This window comes from Salvelinus sp. IW2-2015, linkage group LG24, assembly GCF_002910315.2.
Source record: "Salvelinus sp. IW2-2015 linkage group LG24, ASM291031v2, whole genome shotgun sequence".
Classification (NCBI taxonomy): Eukaryota; Metazoa; Chordata; class Actinopteri; order Salmoniformes; family Salmonidae; genus Salvelinus; species Salvelinus sp. IW2-2015.
The window spans coordinates 8,922,034-8,944,519 of NC_036864.1; the positions used below are offsets into that span (position 1 = coordinate 8,922,034).

The following is a 22,486-nucleotide window of genomic DNA, read 5'->3' on the forward strand; positions in this document are numbered from 1 at the left end:
TCATTTTGATTGGCTGGACCTGGCTCCCCAGTGGGTAGGCCTGGCTCCCAATGTCACGATGTTCGTCTGAGGAAGAAGGAGTAGACCAAAGCGCAGCGTGGTACGTGTTCATGATGTTTATTATAGCCTGAACACTGAAACAAAAACAAAAGTGGAACAAACGGCAACAGTTCTGTCAGTACTCATACAAAACAGAAAACAACTACCCACAAAACACAGGTGGAAAAGGCTACCTAAGTATGGTTCTCAATCAGAGACAACGATAGACAGCTGCCTCTGATTGAGATCCACATCCGGCCAAACACATAGAAATAGACAACATAGAACAAAAACATAGAATGCCCACCCCAACTCACGCCCTGACCAACCAAAATAGAGACATAAAAAGGATCTCTAAGGTCAGGGCGTGACACCCAAGTTGGTGGGCCCTAGCCCACCCATGGCCGCTCCCGCCCAGTCATGTGAAATCCATAGATTAGGGTCTAATGAATTTCTTTCAATTGACTGATTCTTTCTATGAACTGTAACTCAGTAATATCTTTAAAATTGTTGCATGTTGCATTTAATTTTTGTTCAGTATAGCTTTATTCTGTTTATTTTATTCTTAAAAAACTCCCAAGTCATTGCCGATGACAAGTTTACCCATAACATGATGCAGCCACCACCATGCTTGAAAATATGAAGAGTGTGCTTGTTGAATTTACCCCAAAATAACACTTTGTATTCAGGACAAAAAGTACATTTCTTTGCCACATTTTTTCAGTATTAGTTAAGTGCTTTATTGCAAACAGGATGCATGCTTTGGAATATTTTTATTCTGTACAGGCTTCCGTCTTTTCACTCTGTCAATTAGGTTAGTATTGTGAATTAACTACAATGTTTTTGATCCATCCTCGTTTTTCTCATATCACACCATTGGTCTTATGGTGAAATCCCTGAGCAGTTTTCTTCCTCTCCGGAAACTGAGTTAGGAAGGACGCCTGTATCTTCGTAGTGACTGGGTTTATTGATACACCAAAGCCTAATTCATAATTCACCATGCCAAAGGGATATTCATCATCTACTTTTTTTTTTTTTTTTTACACATCTAGCAACCAGTGCCTTTCTTTGCGAGGCATTGAAAAACCTGCCTGGTCTTTGTGGTAAAATCTGTGCTTGAAATTCACTACTTGATTGAGGGACCTTACAGATAATTGTATGTGTGGGGTACAGAGATGGTTTTGTCATTCAAAAGTCATGTTAACCATTATTATAGAAAACGTAATGAGTCTATGCAACTTATTATGTGATTTGTGAAATTACTAGTGAACATATTTAGGCTTGCCATACCAAAGGGGTTGAATACTTATTGACTCAAGACATTTCAGCTTTACATTTGTTATTCATTTCCAAAATGTTCTACAAACAAAACTCCACTTTGACATTATGAGGTATTGTGTGTAGATCAGTGAAACAAAATCTMAATTTAACACATTTTAAATTGCAAATACTTTCTGAAGGCACTGTATCTGGGTTGCWTGATTCTACAGATTTTAGGATTTACTTAGAATTTCTTCTTTTGCTCAACAAGCGTTTTATTGGAAGACAAAAAACACAAAAATGTACATGGAGAATCCCCAATGAAGTGGCTGACAGAGTCCTGCAAACCTATACACTTTCACATTACTTTTCAGCCTGATAGTGTGTGCGTGTGTGTGTTGCAACGCAACTCCTATGTAATGGAATGTAAATGTTATGACAGGGGAAGAGGGTCTTTTTCTTGTCTCTTTCCCACAATCTCCTATAGACCCTTTTTCACTAGAAGACACACTGACATCAAGCACAGATGCACGTGACTTTTGGCGGCAGTCAGAAAGCCATCTCCATCTGTTCCCATTCAACATAGCCTAGATTTACATTTTTATTACTTCTAAACAAAATATTTTTTAGGGGTTCTCATATGCTTACAATGATGTTTTAGTTATTGCTTGAACAGTCGCTAAGATTATATTTGGTTGGGATCTTTGCAAAAATAACAGTTGCTAGCTAGAATGCTGACGCTCATTGACATACGCTGTAGCAAACACTAGCCRAAGAGCCATTTTACTGGTTGACGTGTTTTTTAAGTATAATGCAGTTGATTTGCAATGATGACACAAACATTAAATTAAGCAGGACATTCACACAAGCCTTAAAATCCAATTATGAAATAGTGTGAAATACACTCATAAGTAGCATGTAAATTGCTACTTTTTTTGCTGGCATTAAGCACTTGCACTCATCGCCCCCGTGTGGTAATGTTTGCAAACACAGAAAGGGGTCTATACTCTCCATACGTGCATCTTTCCACGTCCTCCTATCTCTTCCCAGCTCCCTCTCTTATTCCCTCCTCTCTTCGATCTTCCAAACCCTCCCCCTCTCTCCATCTCTCTTGTTCCACCTCTCTCGTGTTAGTGGTTGACACCGACCCATAGCTGATTTACACCAAGTATATATGGTGTATTTGTGAGATGAATACCATGGTAGTGAGAGGAAGATGAATTCTATGGACTAAGTACAGTTTTACATCTCTCCCGCTGACCTGTACTGTGTAAATGTTAATGTGTTATATAGACTGACAACAAAAACCAGATCAACACACTGACACTGTCAGATGCCATCACAGATTCCACTATGCTGTTAAAATGAAGTGCTTTGTAACACCAAAACTAGTGGCAATTGAGCTGCCACCAACTTGAAGGAGACGAAACCTTATCTGTGGTACCAATTCCAAAGAAATGTATCATCTTACTGACCCTCCTGTTTCCAATCTGTATAAATAAAGCACTGCAAAAATGAAGGTGGAATTCCACAAAAAAATGTAATTCTCTTATCACAATCAATATTTAGGCTATAAACCATTTGCATTTATAAGCCATTCTATCACACCCTGATCTGTTTCATCTGTCGTTGTGATTGTCTCCACCCCCCCTCCAGGTGTCTCCCATCTTCCCCATTATTCCCTGTGTATTTATACCTGTGTTCTCTGTTTGTCTGTTGAATTTTGCTCAATTTACTGGGACGAATAATGATTAACGAGCTGTTAGGAGTAGTAGAGTGAAGGACATTGGATCAATGCTGATGCATCATGGTCAAGAGAACTTTCACCCATCTATTTTTCCACTATGATGTCACCTTTGCCCAGGTTTACCAGATTCCAGGAAGGGGTGTTTTTTTATGTTCCTTTAAGGAAATATTGAGTAATATGTATGTTCTTGGTACCTCTAGTTGTATTTATTTTAAGATGTAGTAATATCGAAGAGCGCTGGCAATTGTCATGTTCTCTAATGTTTGTATAATTCTGTGGAGASTAGACTTAATTCTGATTATAACTTCATTATTTTTTGTTTTGACAATGGCATCGATGTTGTTAACAATAACTGTTGTGAAGAGTTGCTCATACTGTACTCACACACACGTGAAGGTAAACATGCAGACACACGCACGCGCACACAAACACACACACTTTCACAAATTAGAGGCACACACTGGACTTTATCTCACTACAGTGTAGTTCTTTATTTTTTACAGAGAATGAAAGACATTGTCTGACATGAACATKTAGCTACATTTTGAATTTATTTTTCTTTCCTAACAAAAGGTCACCTTTTAGGAGCGTGGGAAATACGAGATAAATAGTGTCTTTGGTGACGTACATATATAAATATACAAAGATAACTTAAATATATTACTTTTCTTACATAGTACCACTAATAATATATAATATGCACAAGTGCGCATGATATCATCTTCACTCYACTCCACTCATACTCATACAGATCTTTATCAAATGCAACATATACAATAACTCTCATCTGTCATTAAAAATAGAATTGCAATGTTTGAAATTCAAGTTGTGAAGAACTAACAACATTAAAGTGCTTTGCTCAGTTTGCTGTGACCCTATAAGAGGCTTCTGACCTTAAGTATAATTAAATATTGAACGAGGAAAAACAGACTGGGATTGTGATGTGTTAGATCCCTGCCTAAGACGACTATACGATAAGTACCTACACATACACAGTCACATACAGTCAMATACACACTTACATACAGTCACATACACACTCACATACAGACGTGAACACCCAACACAATCTCTTGCATCTCTTTACAACATAGGTTAAGTTAACAATGGCAGGCGATGGCAGCGTTAGTTTTGATGTAAGACTGGTGGAGAGTGTTTCTCTTAACACACAAGGGGAGGTATTAGTGGTCAAAGGTCGTAAATAATCTGGTGGTACGCAGTTTACCCAGACAAAACACTCAGCTATGCTGMTAGGAATGACTACGGACSCGCCAGTGACACAACACTGACGTGTAATTACTGTAATATGAGATTCACAACACAAAGAAAAAGTATAGCAAAAACAAAATGGCCCCAACAAAAATCCAACAAACACAAGGTTGGTTCCTGATTCTATATGTGGCCGTTCAGACACAAACACACACTTGTGACAGTGGTGGTTAAGAAGTCGAGAGATTCACCAAGGTTCTTAGCGTTTGAAAAGCCTTTTAATGGTCTGTCACGAGACATTGATTAGCTCAATTACAGCAGAGACAATGGCATGTGTGTTTCACTATGCCTTTGAACAGATTAGACTTAAAGAACCAATGAACCACTGATTATGACCTGCGACCTGGCGTAGGTCATAATCTGAGATAGAAGGAGAGAGAGTGGTAGAGGGACAGATGGTGAGATAGAGAGAGTGAGACAGAGAATCTCTCCACGATTAAATGAGCTAACTCTAAAGTAGAATAAAGCCCCAGTTTTAATTAAGATGATTCAGTCCAAAAAGACAAAAATATGTCAAACAAAATGAAAGGGGGATATGGATAGAGACCACGCTATAGTATGATGTAGATCACAAAAAAACTAAATGACTGTCAAGTATTGTCAGATATTTGGTGAATTTAAACCACTTGCCCAACTAACTTAATTAGTTATAGAATGATTTCATTGAGGCAACGCTGTGGTCAAAACAAAACAGTAAAAACCTGGACCCTAAAAGACTCTAAGTTGATTTTGGGTACTCCTGTGACTGTTTAATTACGACACAGTAACCTAATAGTTACATAGCTATAGTCATAAATACATGAATGTATGACTAACGKCTGACCTGGTTTCTAACTGCAGCAATAGCAACATCAGCAAGTCTGGATCAAAGTTATTGGAAAACAAATAGTCTGAACGTTGAGGACTATCTCAACTATTCTAATCCTCTGACATTGAGAATATGAAACATTTGAATGTGTTTCAAAGAGCATGATTATTATGGGTATTAAAGATGTCATGGAGACGTTGTGGCTTGTTTTTTCAGGTCGACAGACTCTGCACCTTTTGAAGGTTGGGCTAGTTTTTTGAATGCTTGCTGAGTTGAGGTTGTTTTTGGTTATTTTTAGTGAGAGCATCCGYCCACCATTTCAGAGACAGTTATAACAAGGGAAAAAGGGAATCTAGGGGCATATATTTTTTACCGTATTTCGTATCCAGATTTAAAATGTGGCACTCTGGCTCCCTAACTTTTGGTATCCGTGGTCTGTCATTACAAAGCCACAATGTAACAGCAGAGAACTTTGCTGTTGACTCTGTGCTAATTTGGACTCATTTGACACACTACAAGCATACAACGTAAAATATTGTTGTGTACACACTAAACTACTAGCATTTTTAGGATCATTACTGACCGGATTATTATTGATAATGACAAAGTAAGCCTCTAAATATTCCTAGGCAGTACTGCTAGTGGCAGATTTTGGGTTTGGGTTGGCAACTTGTGATGCTTTAGCTAGTAGTTATACGGTCCCTTGGCCAAGGCAAGGCACGGTCAAAGTTTATTTTGTTTATAAATACTGCAGACGATGTGTACCACCTCGCCACCATAGCGGTACAACTAAAGAGATTAGGTCTGATTGGTTAAATTGCCGTAAACATAAAGTCGAGACTTAGTGGGAGAACTTAAGAATCACATGAAGGGGATAATATCCCCACTCAGACCCTGAGATAAGGGCAGCAGGAGTGTTCACTGTGTTCACGAGCCAACCAATAGATCTCACCGCTGAAATAGGTCCGCAATGATTTATAATAAAAACATTGAAAACCTCCATCTTGTATAGGAACTGAGTCATTGAAATGTTTACCCTCTTCTTTCTCTTTCTATAAACAGTCTCTACTAGACGAGTCCAGAATCAGAACTCCATCCAGCCACTGCTGAACTTGACTATTATGGCTGAATGCGGCTGTCAAGGCTGTGGTCTGTTGAAACATATACTTCACAGAACCACAGACCGCTTCTGTCGGGAACATCATTGGCTRCAGATGAGAAAGGACAGTAGGTTCTTGTCTGTAAGGTCAGTGTCTGTGTCTGTACGGTCAGTGTCTGTGTCTATAAGGTCAGTGTCTGCCCACAAATGGTTGCTGGTGGTCTGTAAATCAGAGAATTAACCCAGATATGTCAAACATGGTCCCTCAAATTGTCCTGGCAGATCTAAGGGGGTAGGGTTTAGGGTGGGGTAAAAGGGTTCATTGGGTCGTTTTGACGGGTCTTCAGGGATATATTCGCTCTGACAGGGATCTGATCCTATCCCTGGTAGAAATCCACATTAGTGGTTTAAGTGTTTGATCAATGGGGCCAGAGCTAACTGCTGCTGTGGAGGTCATCAGGCCTTATACAGACACGTCCAGTTGCGTTGGCTTGTGTTAAGTAGAAAGACCRGTGGACAGGGGCATTTATTCTTACATTAACAGGATTAGGAAGTCAAACTGAGCCCCTTGCAGCTCTTTGATGAGTCAGGAGGCCGGGAGAAACACAAAGACTTTGACRAGACCCAAATGTCCAGAGCATCTCTGGGTGACAGGTATTCGTTCCCAGTGGTGGTGGGAAGCGTCGACTAAGAGGCTTTCATTCATGTCAGATTCCTTTTCTTAAACAGCATGATGCGTTTTTGARGTGTACAGAGGAGTAAGGCAAATGTCATTCAAAAAGTACAGAAATKGTCATTTCAGGATCTAAAAAAGGTGTGGACTACATCTAATACTAATGCAAAGGCTATCTGTGATACATAAAATAGAGATAAATGTCTATAGATAGAAGTTTGCTGGGGTGTTGATGTTTTCAGAGAAGAGAGGGAGAAGTATCCGTCAGTCGCTCATCCGTAACTATGCGGACTCCGGGGGTTAATGGGAGAGGAGTCTTCCCGTCCGCTCTGGCCAATCAGCTGATAGAGCCGGTGGCTGAGGTTCTGAACCTGGCAGGTTCCCAGGGCGCACCCCACTCTCATCAGCTGGGGGTGGTGGTGACCCCCCCGCGGCCCTGATTGGGCCTGGCGACGACCTCTTGACCCCGTCCGTTGGGGCTCCACGCCCTCCTCACGCCTCGCCCGTACCAGAGGTTCAAGATGGGCTGTGTTCATGACAGTGGGTGGTGTGTCTCTGAGGAGGTAGCCAGGCAGCCATATTGGAGATCTGATGGAAGGCTGGAGGTCTGATGAAGGGCTGGAGTCTGTTGGGCTGGCGAGTTCGGTGCCAGTTTCTGGAGTGAAGATCTCCTCCTCTCTCAGCGCATGAAGCTTCTTAAGCAGCTCCAACCTGGGAACACAGGAAAAAATAAGACAAGAGTTCAGATCTTGGGTCGTTAAGATTGATGTCTGTATCTTTCCACTCTGGGTCAATGCTGACCATTGAATCAGAGAAGTAATTTTAGAACTGGCCTAGTTATTATCAGACTGTTGTTAACCACACTTCCAACAGCATTTTATGTCAACACACACTGACAGTAAATGTTACACACATGGAATGGGCATGGTGAGGGTTGATGTGTCACCATCCTGTCTTAATGCATTTTAGAAGACTAATGGCCTTTCAGCACAGGAACAAAACAGCATGGGGACCTGGCTGCTGTTAATTTATTATGGTAATATCAACATACTGGACGTCAAAACTATTGAGACTCCATGTCCACCTTAGCTAAAGCAAACAGACAGAGTGGCTCTGGAGATTTAGTGACTACCCACTCAAGAGAGGGAAGGCTAATGTACAGAGCAAGCTGTGGCAAGTGTCCACAGGAAGGAGACGTCACCAAGTTTCAGGAACAGCCTGTTTAGCAAACACATCTCAGATTGACTCTGGCTTTAGTGCTGAGGAGGAGGAGGCCCTGCCATCTGTTCTCTTCTTGATGATGACACTGGCTGCTCAACTCAAACTTGGCACTGGGGATTCTTTTCTCTGAACTGTTGTTGGTGTGTTTGCTCAGAGGGATTTGTGTCTCTGTGTCTTCGTTTGTTACAGATGCTATAAATAGGTAGAGGCTCACCTGGCGGAAGTCATATTGACGAAGCACTGGCCACAGTGAGTCAGGGAATTCGATTCTCAAAATGGCGCCAGTGGGTGTAGGTATATCAAGCCTAAATTCTTTTAAGTAGTAAGTATGACTTTTGTGTGCTAAATGTCCTCCCATGATAAAGTTAGAACAAGGAAGAGAAAACGTCCCTTTTGTATCCTTTTTCAATTTTAAAGAGCACAGAAACAGCATCAGGTTCTGACCGGCTTCCAACTGCTCTTTAGGAGAAGCAGTAATGATAGTTGGCATACAGCGTAATTATAAAAAGAGCAGCGTTCTCCTTGTGAAACGCTGACTGGATTGTGAAAAATAACAGGGTAGACCTACTGTAGAACGCCACTATGCAAGTGGTAACCAACCAATCTCTGTACAGACACAGCGAGAAGTGGCTATATTAATGAACAGGGTTCCAAACCCTTCTGTGCCTCCTTAAGGCGGTATCTTAGTTAATGTGTTGAGTGCCTTGGCCAGGCTCTTGCCAAACATGTTGTTCATGGTCAAAATTCTACAGACTATAAACATGACTTTGAGCATTTATGGGTTTGTTCAACCAATTTAACCTACAACTGAGTTTTCTGGTGTGTWGTGGGCTTGAAGCCCAATGTAACTAGCCAATCTAGCTACTTCACAAACACATAGTGCTATTCCAGCAACAGCACCATGASTGGTCAGTCAGTGAACGTTTCAAGGTAGCTATATTTGACATGTACACAGAGTTCCAACACAAAGAAAACACTGAATGARCTTTGCCACCACCTGTGTCTGTCTCCCTGCCATCCAGCCTGTTTGCCCGTACAGGGCAGGGCCCTGKTGTCTGGTGATGGTGGGTGTCACTGGTAACCACTGTGGTAGTGCAGAGGGAGCACTATTTCCAGGAGCACCTTGTCATTCAGCTCTGTTCTGTGGCCAGGCCATGGCCAAGTCACACCCGCCTTCTGTGCCAAACACCAGGCTGCCAGACAGGCACAAATTGTATTTGACTGCGTGGAAAAGCTAYGTTTATATACCGCATAAATACTGCAATGTGGTTGCTATAGAGATTTGGATAGTCTATATTCATTACAGTAAATTTTTATTTAGTTGACCATTCTGTACACAAAAAGGCTGAMATAYAATCTTCTGTACAGGCTCATTCTTCTTTTGTGTTTGGAATCCATGGTGGAAAATGTGTTTCTCACACAGGAGGAAGGAGGAAACTTAATCCGTTCGGAAACAAGAGATGGTGAATAAACAAAACAAAGATAAAACAGCTTAATTTGGGAGTCCCTGGACAAAAACAGGTCTGATAGGGTGTGCAGACTGCCAGTACCAAACAATGCCCACTGAGCACACACTGGTTGAATCAATGTTGTTTGAAATGACGTGTAACCAACATGGAATAGACGTTGAATTGACGTCTGTGATCAGTGGGTGTGCTGTACCCAGCTTCACATTTATAAAAAAATGGTTGTGTTTTATTGTACACCGGATAGGTGCAGTCAAGTGTGTTGTTTTACGGGGTCGGCCATAGTAGTACGGTGCCCCTGGAGCAAATTAGGATTAAGTGCCTTGCGCAAGAGCACATCAACAGTTTTTCCACCTGTCAGCTCAGGTATTTAAACCAGCGACCTTTCGGTTAGCGGCCCAACACTCTAACCGCTAGCCTACCTGCTGCCTAAGCTGCCTTGTGTCAGTCCCAATCCACCCCATCGACCAAGTAGTTTGTGCGTGTGCTTGTGTGTTTATAATACCCATTTAACCCCCTGTTGGGTGGCAAATGCCCTCATCAACCCCTGGTGGAGCAGTAGTGGACTTTGTGGCACACTCTGCGCTGGAATCTCCCATAACACAACATGCCGCCCCGAGCCCGACCCAACRCAGTAGATGATGGCTGCTTCGCTAGTCAGGCTATTCTGGGCTGGCAGACAGCCATAAAGACCCTGTGATGTAGTTAAAAAACAATTCTCTTGGAGAATTTGTAACTGGAGGGGGGCGGAGCGGGAGAAAAAAGAAAGAAAGAGCAAATCTGCTGTTTAAAGGAGGTTAAATGTGTTTGGGTTTCTGTGGGGTTCACCTCCCACCTAGGGAATTCGTGGCATGTCCTTTTGTCCTCCTCTCTTCTCTGTTACACCATCTGACCTGACCGCTTTACCTTCACCTGACGCTGATGTCCTTAGCTTTTAAATAATGGCTTCACAAGCAAGTGTGAACTTGTCTGTTTTGTCCCTTGGGCCAGCCAGAAGTCATTTGTATGTGTCTGTGCCAGAGGGATCTGAGGGGAGTGTTTTGACCAAAGACTTTGGACCGGAGGTGTAACTGTGTGCCCAGTGCACATGCTCCTCTCCAGTTTCCAGTTCTTCTGATCCCACAATAAGCCTTTTGGCCACCGTGTTCTAGCCCACAGCCAGGAGAAGGCAGCAGCACCMTGTACTGTAGCCCGGCCCAACGTGAGAACTCTCTCACTGGATCGCATCTGATCTGACAGCCCGTCTAATTTGGCTATTGAGAAAGTAATCCTGCAAATGAACAGTAATGGAGGTCTTTGTGATTGGCAGAGGATCAAAGATATCAGAGCTTCGCATTCTTAGRAACATTCACTCACTCAACACTCGTTTTCAGCACCATCTGATCTGTGGAAGATTATTTTTTTTAAATATATTGGTAACAAATCCACCTACTTGTTCTGTAAAATTCCCATTTTCATCGGAGGGCATTAAGCTAAAAGTCACTCAGCCTGGGGAACGGGTGGAGGGAGGGGGGTTCGAGGGTTCAATAAAAGTGTAAGCTGATCCCAACTCCTTCGTGCTGCAGTGTGGTGTTATTCTTTCGTATTACTCCCACAGTTTAGACTGAGGTTTAGGTCTGGAATCATAACTGAGACCCACCAGTGGAACCACCACAATAGGGTGATTCCACGCCAGCGGGAGCGGGAAATATTTTTGGTATTTACATTTGAGTCACTTAGTTATATCCAGAGCGACTTACAGGAGCAATTAGGTATCTCAGATTGTTCTGACAATTCTCACATAGAAACTTGATTGGGGGGAAGGATGTTTAACATGCTTTTTTCATTTCTATCACAAGCCATTTTTTWGAAAATCATGATGAAATTAGCCATTTTATACTCTTTTTAGTATACATGCCTCCTATAAGACCCTCTGATCTATACTCCTTATAGTGTTCTCTCTGAAATACACATTTTCACATTCATTTATTCAACATAAAAAATATTMATATTAATCTCAAAACTATCCTTTTAGAYACTCTCTTCAAACACGTAACATTTCCAGAGTGGGCTCTCTGGTACTTTTAATGATATGACCCATTTTATACATATAAATTGACATGATAGGTCAATAACCAATCACATTCAGCAAATCACCAGCAGAGTGAGTTCCCTTTGAATCCATGTTCCCATTCACTGTGTTAGGTGGTGCTCATATAATTGATCATACCTTCAGAATTAGCAGAGAGCCCACACTGGAAATGTAATGTACTTATATATATTGTTCCAAACAATGTCTTAAAATAAACAAAATCAAAAAGGGTTGTTTTGAGATATTAATATTTGAATGTTGAATAAATGAATGTGATTATTTTTATTTCAGAATCTAGACCTACTCCATATGTTAGAGCACACTATAAGGAATATAATGACACCAAGATGTTGTCTGTATCGTGTACAGTTCACGGATCAGAGGGTCTTATTGGAGGCATGTACAGTATAGGTCTAAAAAGGGCCTAAAATGGATACTTTCATMATGATTTTCTCAAACATTGTTTGTGATACAAATGTAAATCGCCGATGTCCCACCGGCCCCAGCCTGATGCCCTCCTCTGCCCCAGTAASGCCCCCTCAGAGAGGGGTAAGCCTTGGCCAGTACCAGGCCTTTCATACATGCTTATACCCAGGGGGCTGGAGTCTACCATGGGCTGCCTTAATCAGCAGTAAATGTGGCACATTCATACATAATCCTCGCCAGGCCCCATGCAGCTAACAGAGGACAGATTGTGTTCTCAGTAAGGAGACAGAAATAAGCKAAAGGCGATTTATTTGTGAATGAACCATTGCTGCCACTTGTTCTCCATGTGTTGGTGGTTTTATAACCTCTTGTGTTGACGATAAGTACGTGCTGAGGAGTGATTTAGCACTTTCCTCATCATGCACTGCGTTGGGTGAAAGTGTACAGAGTTGCTAAAGTCCATGGCTTGAAAGAACGACTGCCACATATTCTCTCTTGTTCCCCTCAGCAGACTTAAGTGTGTAGTGGTTTGGGAATTGGGAGACGGACTTCAAACCACACAGTGGTTGCAGTTCCACGTTCCATTTGTACTGAGGCGGCCACTCACAGCTGCAGTGCTGACTCATGATTGWGGCCTGATCTCCATCGCTACTGTAGGTATCCATCCACACTACAAATGACTGTACTTAGCTAGAATAACACCTACATTTTTCTCAACCACCAATAGAACATGAAACAAGAGTTTAGTCCTTCTCTCCTCAGACCTCAGAGCTCCATCTGTGTTCATTCTTCAGCCTTTATCCTGTGTTCTTTCTGTAACACTAACAGTATACACAGACCGACCGACCGGAAAATCTGGTATCGTAGTATCTCGATACTGGTATCGTGACAACCCCAATGCATACACACACACACACACACACACAATTTCGCCATGGTCAAGCTTTCAGTGCAGAGTGGAAGCATTTTCTTTATAGATGTGGACGGTGGAATTTAGGTCTTAGCCACTAATCCACTGTGGAATTCTGAGCTGCCTGGTGGGAGACTAGTTCCCTCTCTTCTTTAGGCCTGGTCGTATTGACCCCCACGGAGCAGGGAGAGAGAGAAGGAGAAAGAGAGAGGGAGGGAGGGTCATGGCAGTGTTTATATGGTGGATACATTACATCTCTATACATCGCCAGTCCAGACCTCTGTTTACAGTGTGGCCCACATCAGAGCAGCCAAACGTCCTCAGAGCAGATGTCTAACCTCAGAACCATACATACTGCCTCTCGCAGAGCGATCTACAGGGCCARCCRRGGTTATATCAGACTGTGAGGCACGCAAAGTGTATTTAAGTACATAAAATAGATAACTGGAGTAAAGTTGAAGTATTTATGAGCCATATTAGTCAAGGTAATGTTCATGTTATGTCTTTGATATTGTAGAAGCATGTATATAAATCTAAATAAAGTTACTGTATGTAGAGTTATAAAATCTATCACCATCTGACGGATGCAACAGTAGGTCCTCTGGGAGGTGGATAATGATGCAATGTGCCTGTTTCTGGGGTAAATATTGTGTTTGGACAATGGATGGGTGTTGACGTCTGAACTGCATGCCGGGGTCCTGGCCCTGACACTTGCCCCATATGGGGTGACAGAGGGAGTTAATGATTTAGGAGGGGGATGGACAGACGGGAAAAACATTGTTTTTTTCTGTCCAGTCAGGATCCTGAGCAAATTCACGACCACAATACACACAGMCTCAAATACACACAGCCTCAAATACACACAGACTCAAATACACACAGSCAGACCAGTAGTCTACACTTACACAGTCCCTCTTTCTAAAGAGAATATACTTTACACTCCCACACACGCTCAATACACAAACTGTGTTCAACCTGTCTGGGATGTCTGACATGTCATATCATTGACCTCTGTCCAAGACTGTGTGGAAATAGTGGGTCATCATGACAACAAGCACATTACAGCAAATCAGCTACTGTAACATGCCACTGTCTGGGGTGCCCTGCATCCCACTGCTGGAATCCACAATGTAAAACTGCTTCGTCTCTAAAGCCATATTTAACTTGTGGTTTGGCTCTATTTTCTCTCAAGCTGTTACTATATGTAAAATGAAGGGTATAGTTTGTATTGTGAATGGCCTAGAGCAAGGGTGTCAAAACACAAAGCCCCGCGGGCCGTCCATGATCAGAACATCGAGAACTTTATCGGTACAGAGAAACAATGACCAAACCCACCCATCACACCTCAGTCTGAAAAGGGGAATGAGAGGAGGAGCGATGAGGCCGGTGTTATTGTTATTGGCCTGTGATGGGATCATCATGTGTGATGGGAAGGACAGAGCATTTGGTATGGAAGGAAGAAAAAGTGGGACATTTACTGAGAAAATAAATAGATAAAAGGAGGGAAGAAGGCAGAGAGAGAAACCAGAATTAGAGAGGGAGAGAGAAGAGTGGAACCAGAATTGGAGAGAGAGTGAGGAAAAATAGAGAGGACATTATGAATCACCCTTCCATCACCAAGGGAACATCCCGAGGGGATTTCTAGGAACGATAACCCCTCACACAGCCACAGCTTGGACAAGACAAACAGACTCCCTCTTAATGAACTGTTTGTTTTTGAAAAKCTGCCGTGTTCACTCAAATACACTGATAGAGAGCTCTGCTGCAACCRCAATCACATCCACCATTACCCACGAATTCTGCCGCTGCTGTTTTAAATGGGAAGTTAGTTCTGAGAGATTAAAATCAAAACAACCACTGGGAAGCAGAAATAGCCCATCCCTGCTGGGAGCTCTGTCCGAAATAAACAGAGGTGTTTGAGTCATGCTTCCCCTTGCTTCGATTTGATTTCAGCAGYAGGTGTTTGTCTATGCGCAGACACACAGGCACACACACACCTGTAGACAGAGGTTGTTGAGCTAAGTCCGAACCTCCAGCGTTGGGGSCCTCCTGTCAGAATAGGGTCACCTTATATGGAAACTGTTGTCTGGCACATCCTTCTCAGCCCTGCAAATCTAGGCCATGCAGGGTAAAAACAAGCCTCTTTTTCCACCCCCTCATAAGTCAATAACCTCAATTATAGGCCATAAAGACTTGCCAGTCCATTCATGGATGCATGTCAGCAAAACTTTTTGGCCTGAATGCCAAGCGTTACGTCTGGAGAAAACCTGGCACCATCYCTACAGTGAAGCATGGTGGTGGCAGCATCATGCTGTGGGGATGTTTTTCAGCGGCAGGGACTGGGAGACAAGTCAGGATCRAGGAAAAGATGAACGGAGCAAAGTACAGATAGTTCCTTGATGAAAACCTGCTCCAGAGYGCTCAGGATCTCAGACCGGGGTGAAGGTTCACCTYCCAACAGGACAACAACCCTAAGGAGACAGCCAAGACAACACAGGAGTGGCTTCATGACAAGTCTCTGAATGTTATTGAGTGGCCTAGCCAGAGCCCAGATTTGAACCTATTCTAACATCTCTGGAGAGACGTGAAAATACAGTTGAAGTCGGAAGTTTACATACACCTTAGCCAAATACATTTCAACTCAAGTTTTTCCACAATTCCTGACATTTAATCCTAGTAAAAATTCCCTGTCTTTGGTCAGTTAGGATCACCACTTTATTTTAAGAATGTGAAATGTCAGAATAATAGTAGAGAGAATGATTTATTTCAGYTTTTATTTCTTTCATCACTTTCCCAGTAGGTCAGAAATGTATGTACACTCAATTAGTATTTGGTAGCATTGCCTTCAAATTGTTTAACTTGGGTCAAACGTTTTGGGTAAACTTCCACAAGCTTCCCACAATAAGTTGGGTGAATTTTGGCCTATTCCTCCTGACAGAGCTGGTGTAACTGAGTCAGGTTTGTAGGCCTCCTTGCTCGCGCACGCTTTTTCAGTTTTGCCCACATTTTTTCTATAGGATTTAGGTCAGGGCTTTGTGATGGCCACTYCAATACCTTGACTTTGTTGTCCTTAAGCCATTTTGCCACAACTTTGGAAGTATGCTTGAGGTCATTGTCCATTTGGAAGACCAATTTGCGACCAAGCTTTAACTTCCTGAYTGATGTCTTGAAATGTTGCTTCAATATATCCACWTAATTTTCCTCCCTCATGATGCCATCTATTTTGTGAAGTGCACCTGTCCCTCCTGCAGCAAAGCACCCCATAACATCTGTCTCTTATACACATCTAGATGTGTATAAGAGCCCCGTGCTTCACGGTTGGGATGGTGTTCTTCAGCTTGCAAGCTTCCCCCTTTTTCCTCCAAACATAACAATGGTCATGATGGCCAAACAGTTCTATTGTTGTTTCATCAGACCAGAGGACATTTCTCCAAAAAGTATGATCTTTGTCCCCATGTGGAGTTGCAAACCGCAGTCTGGCTTTTTTATGGCGGTTTTGGAGCAGTGGCTTCTTCCTTGCTGAGCGGCCTTTCAAGTTATGTCAATATAGGACTAATTTTACTGTGGATATAGATACTTTTGTACCTGTTTCCCCCAGCATCTTCACAAGGTCCTTTGCTGTTGTTCTGGGATTGATTTGCACTTTTCGCACCAAAGTACGTTCATCTCTAGGAGACAGAACGCATCTCCTTCCTGAGCGGAATGATGGCTGCGTGATCCCATGGTGTTTATACTTGCATACTATTGTTGGTACAGATGAACGTGGTACCTTCAGGCGTTTCAAAATTGCTCCCAAGGATGAACCAGACTTGTGGAGGTCTACAATTGTTTTTCTGAGGTCTTGGTTGATTTCTTTTGATTTTCCATGATGTCAAGCAAAGAGGCACTGAGTTTGAAGGTAGGCCTTGAAATACATCCACAGGTACACCTCCAATTGACTCAAATTATGTCAATTAGCCTATCAGAAACTTCTAAAGCCATGACATCATTTTCTGGAATTTTYCAAGCTGTTTAAAGGCACAGTCATCTTAGTGTATGTAAACTTCTGACCCACTGGAATTGTGATACAGTGAATTATAAGTGAAATAATCTGTCTGTAAACATATGTTTGAAAAATGACTTGTGTCATGCACAAAGTAGACGTCCTAACTGACTTGCCAAATCTATAGCTTGTTAACAAGACATTTGTGGAGTGGTTGAAAAACGAGTTTTAATGACTCCAACTAAGTGTATGTAAACTTCCGACTTCAACTGTAGCTGTGCAGCAACGCTTCTCATCCAACCTGACAGAGCTTGAGAGGATCTGCATAGAAGAATGGGAGAAACTCCCCAAATACAGGYATGCCAAGCTTGTAGCGTCATACCCAAGAAGACTCGAGGCTGTAATCGCTGCCAAAGGTGCTTCAACAAAGCACTGAGTAAAGGGTAGGAATACTTATGTAAATGTGATATTTCCRTTTTTTATAAATTTGCAAAAATGTCTAAAAACCTGTTTTTGCTTTGTCATTATGCGGTATTGTGTGTAGATTGATGARAGAAAAAAACAAATGAATATATTTTAGAATAAGGCTGTAACCTAACAAAATGTGGGAAARGTCAAGGGGTCTGAATAATTTCCGAACATACTTTCCGACATTTTTTGGGACCTGTCAGTGTGTCCTACAGCGCTAACCCACATTAGAGGAACAACTAGATACAACCAAGTGCCTTACTTCATTTGCCCCAAAAAAATTACTAACAGCTTTGAACATCCCAGATTTCCATGTAAAGGCATGGCTCTTGRTGAAGGTAATCATCTGTTTTAATTGGTTTCTCTCATTGATAGAGTCCAGGTTCCTGTCAGTCTCCCACCAGAAGAGGGCATGCAGACACTGACTCTACCCTCTGCTATAGCTCTCACTGCACTAAAACACACCAGAGACTGGAGACTTCACTAGTGCACTTCTCCTTCACTTTGAACAGGCACGTCTGCCCTCCCAATGAAATGGGAAATTGTGTGTGTGTGTGTGTGTGTGTGTGCGCGCGCGTGTGTGGCTATTATTGACCAATTCCCTGTAATCTTGGGATTTTACTACCATGTCACACATAGAAGAATAGCAGAGTGGGAAAATACCACTCATTACAGTATTACAGTACAGTAGCCAATGCCTGAAATGTGGGGGGAATTCAGCAAATGCCAACATGAGGAGGACTGTTTTTTCCACCTCTGCTATCATATGTCCCACATGAGGTCATATATACTGCTGTGTTAGGAATATGACCTCATGTGGGACATATGATAGCAGAGGTGGAAAAAAGTTAACTTAAGGACCATACATTTATCTGAACAAATGACTAAAACCAAACCTAATTTGTAAGACAAACACACAACCATATATCTGTTGCATTCCAAAATATAGTCACACGTGAATAAGATAAAGTAGATAGTTTGGCGCAATTAACATTGACCTTGAACACTGACGCAAATAGCTAGCACTTTCGTCTAGGGACCTATAACGAACTGTACGGAATTCTTTCATGAATACTGTCAGATTGGATGTAACATTTATCTACATAGGTAATATATCAATCAAATACTTAACAGTCTGTAATAACGCGCCTAACCTGCGCATTTGTGTTTATAGCGCAGTGTGAAAAAATATGATGCAATGACGATCGTATTGTCCTCTCTCCCATTAGTTAAATTTTGAGTTTTTGGACTAAATTCAGTTGCATCACATAAGAACACAAATTCTGATGAGTACGCTTTATTATGCAGATGGAATAAATGTGTMATTTCATCATGGTGCCCATTTTTCAACATAGTGATCATGGATAAGATARCGCTCGTTAGCCTACACTATCATGAACTTTAAGTCAACACAAGTGTTTAAATCCCATAACAGACCTAGCCCAATGGAGAGAGMAGTGCAAACGAGAGACTGCGCAAGGCGCGCATGGATGAACTCTCAATCCATTCTAAAAACAGGGATTACCCTCAAACTTTTCCACATGGTCATATTATAACTACAGAGACCCCATGTTATCCGAGCGGGAACGCACGTTCACTGTATCACGTCTGTCTCGCTCTGACCTCGAGGGCCAGCACTACTCTCTATCCGTTATCTCCCCGACACAACACCCTGACTGAACAAAAACTTCAGCATACTTTATGCTATAAACCTCGACATGATTTAATAAGTGGTTCAACCGGTTTGTGGTTTGACAGTGTGATTTAATTTTAAAAAAAAACAGTAGGCTAAAAAAAGGCGCGCGTCAATTCACCAAACACCGGCAAAGTCATTGAACATTCGAGAATAACCAATATCATAATAATGCATCTCATCCATCAATGTATTTTCCGAATCCTGGAATAAAATAAGACTACATGTAGCCTATATTTGAATTAGACCTCCAGATTTCCTATTGAAATAGAATGCGCTTTTATATATCCAATGTGCTCTCCACAATAACATTTCTGTTCAATAATCACCACTTCCAGAAAGGACCACTCTTAGAAAGTGAAAGAGAAGGAACTGGAAAGCACGTTCAATATAGGAAGRTAATGTAATGTCTTTCTTCTTACCTGTTTCTCTCCAGACGGTCTGCGGCCGGGAGAGCCAGGAGCTGCTGGAGGGAGAATAGGCTGATGCAATACACAGTAACCGGCAGAAGTGAACGCATCTCGGGACGAGTTCTCACGCACACCCCTTGGGAAGGAGGGTRTTCCCAAACCACCTGGACGATGTTCAACTCCCGGGGAAGAAAAATTCCCCAAAGTTTTGGTATTTAGGCTAGTACTGATATCCAGGCAACAATGCGTGAGAMAGTCAAATAATCCTGTGATAAACAGAAAATAAAAAAATAAAGAAAAGTAAAGTAAATAAATGGTCTAATTTGATCAGGATATTGATCAGGTTACGTTATCGAAATATGCAAGAAATACAGTTATTTTGCAACAAATATCCAAGAGTGCCTGTGGGACACCTGCAAGTGAATTATTCACTCACTATTCAGTAGCCTAATCATGCATACAAAGTGTACGAACCACTCTATGTGTTGCCAATTGAAAGCTATGCAAAAAGAAACCTCAAGCACTAAAGAAAAGGTATAAAAAATATATCTAGCTACACCCATTTTTCATATTTTACACAAAAATGATATTRCATTTCAAATTATAACTATAATAGCTCATAAAATAGTACATTTTATGAATGTTAGTAATATCTTACGTATATGAGGATTTTCAGAAATATTCTCGTATGTCTAAGTATTTTCCCACGGATCTGACAAGTGTTGGTCAAGATGAAGTTCTCAAATTCAACTTCTGAAGTTGAGCGCGAGATGACATTGTGCGTATAAATATTGAGTGGGCGGGACTCATTCTGCACCGGTGCACCTGATAGGCTCCRTGAATTGGTCGGATAATGTATTCTTAATTTACTATATGACGTGTATGTGTGCATGTTGATGTGTGCCGTTTATAGCTATGCTGTTGTAGTTTTTGGTGGCAAATGCCAACTGATATGCCAATATGATGATGGTGCTTGACTGGTCAAAGATCTTCTAAGAACTTCCAAGAAAATGAGTTCAATGTTTGTTCTGTTAGTTATAGATATTCATATTTAAGATAGATTTTAAGACAGATCCATGCTAATCTTTAACCAACCATTGATCCAAATGTTGTTTTATTAACCATTTCCCATACTATATGCCATACAAACAAACGGTGGCATATTCTCAAAATGCTTTTCTTAGACTTCTAACATGCGTTTTCCACCCCCTCCCTTTCCCTTCTCTCTTATCTTTGCCTTCAACACCAAGTAAGCCTGAGGGATAAGTATAGATACTTTTGGCCACACACCGGTGGCTACACGTATTAAGTACTGCCCAATGTGCTATTGATACATTAGCTATTTGACAGATTGCTTCATGATTATGCCACAAACATTTACTTATCCTACATTTTACAGAAATATAAGGAAATATGATCTCACAAAGAGTACCATGTGACCTATGATAATGAGTGGTTACAGTGGCTATCATATAGCTTGATGCCACCAGGGCTACAAAGATCATGTGCAGCTAATTTGTTTAGGACAKTTTCCTCCTGTATACAATGAGWATGTTGTCACTTGTGTTTAGTAACCTTACTACGGCGTTGTAGATGTGTCAGTCACAGGTTTAGACTCGTATATCCTAAAACGGACTCACATGAGTCATATTTCAATCAGTGTCCGTTGGGAAAGTGGGTGAGTCTGTATTGTCTCCCGAGCTTAGCAAGCATGAACACCTGYGCKCTATCCTGATTGTGACATGTTTTATTAATTAGGCTGCATAGTCATAATGTACATACCTGATCCACACAAAACACAGAGGAGAGTTACAGTTGAAGTCGGAAGTTTACATACACCTTAGCCAAATACATTAAACTCAGTGTTTCACAATTCCTGACATTTAATCCTAGTAAAAATGCCCTGTCTTAGGTCAGTTAGGATCACCACTTTATTTTAAGAATGTGAAATGTCAGAATAATAGTAGAGAGATGATTTATTTCAGCTTTTATTTCTTTCATCACTTTCCCAGTGGTCAGAAGTTTACATACACTCAATTAGTATTTGGTAGTATTGCCTTCAAATTGTTTAACTTGGGTCAAACGCTTCAGGTAACCTTCCACAAGCTTCCCACAATAAGTTGGAGAATTTTGGCCCATTCCCCCTGACAGAGCTGGTGTAACTGAGTCAGGTTTGTAAGCCTCCTTGCTCGCACAAGCTTTTTCAGTTCTGCCCACAAATGTTCTATAGGATTTAGGTCAGGGCTTTGTGATGGCCACTCCAATACTTGACTTTGTTGTCCTTAAGCCATTTTGCCACAACTTTGTATGCTTGAGGTCATTGTCCATTTGGAAGACCCATTTGCGACCAAGCTTTAACTTCCTGACTGATGTCTGGAGATGTTGCTTCAATATATCCACATAATTTTCCTTCTCGTATTGCCATCTTATTTTGTGAAGTGCATCAGTCCCTCCTGCAGCAAAGCACCCCATAACATGATGCTGCCACCCCGTGCTTCACGGTTGGGATGGTGTTCTTCGGCTTGCAAGCCTCCCCCTTTTTCCTCCAAACATAACGATGGTCATGATGGCCAAACAGTTATATTTTGTTTCATCAGACCAGAGGACATTTCTCCAAAAAGTACGATCTTTGTCCCCATGTGCAGTTGCAAACCGCAGTCTGGCTTTTATGGCGGTTTTGAGCAGTGGCTTCTTCCTTGCTGAGTGGCCTTTCAGGTTGTGTTGATATAGGACTTGTTTTACTGTGGATATAGATACTTTTGTACCTGTTTCTCCAGCATCTTCACAAGGTCCTTTGCTGTTGTTCTGGGATTGATTTGCACTTTTCGCACCAAAGTATGTTCATCTCAAGGAGACAGAACTCCTTCCTGAGCGGTATGAGGGCTGCATGGTCCCATGGTGTTTATACTTGCGTACTATTTTTGTAAAGATGAACGTGGTACTT

General features: G+C 41.7%; 1 protein-coding gene across 2 annotated transcripts; it reads right to left on the reverse strand.

Annotated features, from left to right (window-relative positions):
• Nucleotides 1–3,512: 3,512 nt before the first annotated feature.
• Nucleotides 3,513–20,286, reverse strand: LOC111951475 (protein ADM2). 2 transcript variants are annotated; one of them, XM_023969595.2, is made up of 3 exons: nucleotides 20,201–20,286; nucleotides 19,555–19,808; nucleotides 3,513–7,606 (listed from the first exon to the last, which is right to left on the reverse strand). In XM_023969595.2, exons 2-3 carry the CDS (start codon nucleotides 19,650–19,652, stop codon nucleotides 7,168–7,170), a joined length of 537 nt encoding a protein of 178 aa, XP_023825363.1. In that variant the 5' UTR covers nucleotides 19,653–19,808; nucleotides 20,201–20,286; the 3' UTR covers nucleotides 3,513–7,167. The 2 variants fall into 2 exon arrangements, with proteins under 2 accessions (XP_023825363.1, XP_070290883.1); XM_070434782.1 differs by lacking the exon at nucleotides 20,201–20,286 and having other exon boundaries at nucleotides 19,555–20,194.
• Between the last annotated feature and the right edge of the window lie 2,200 nt (nucleotides 20,287–22,486).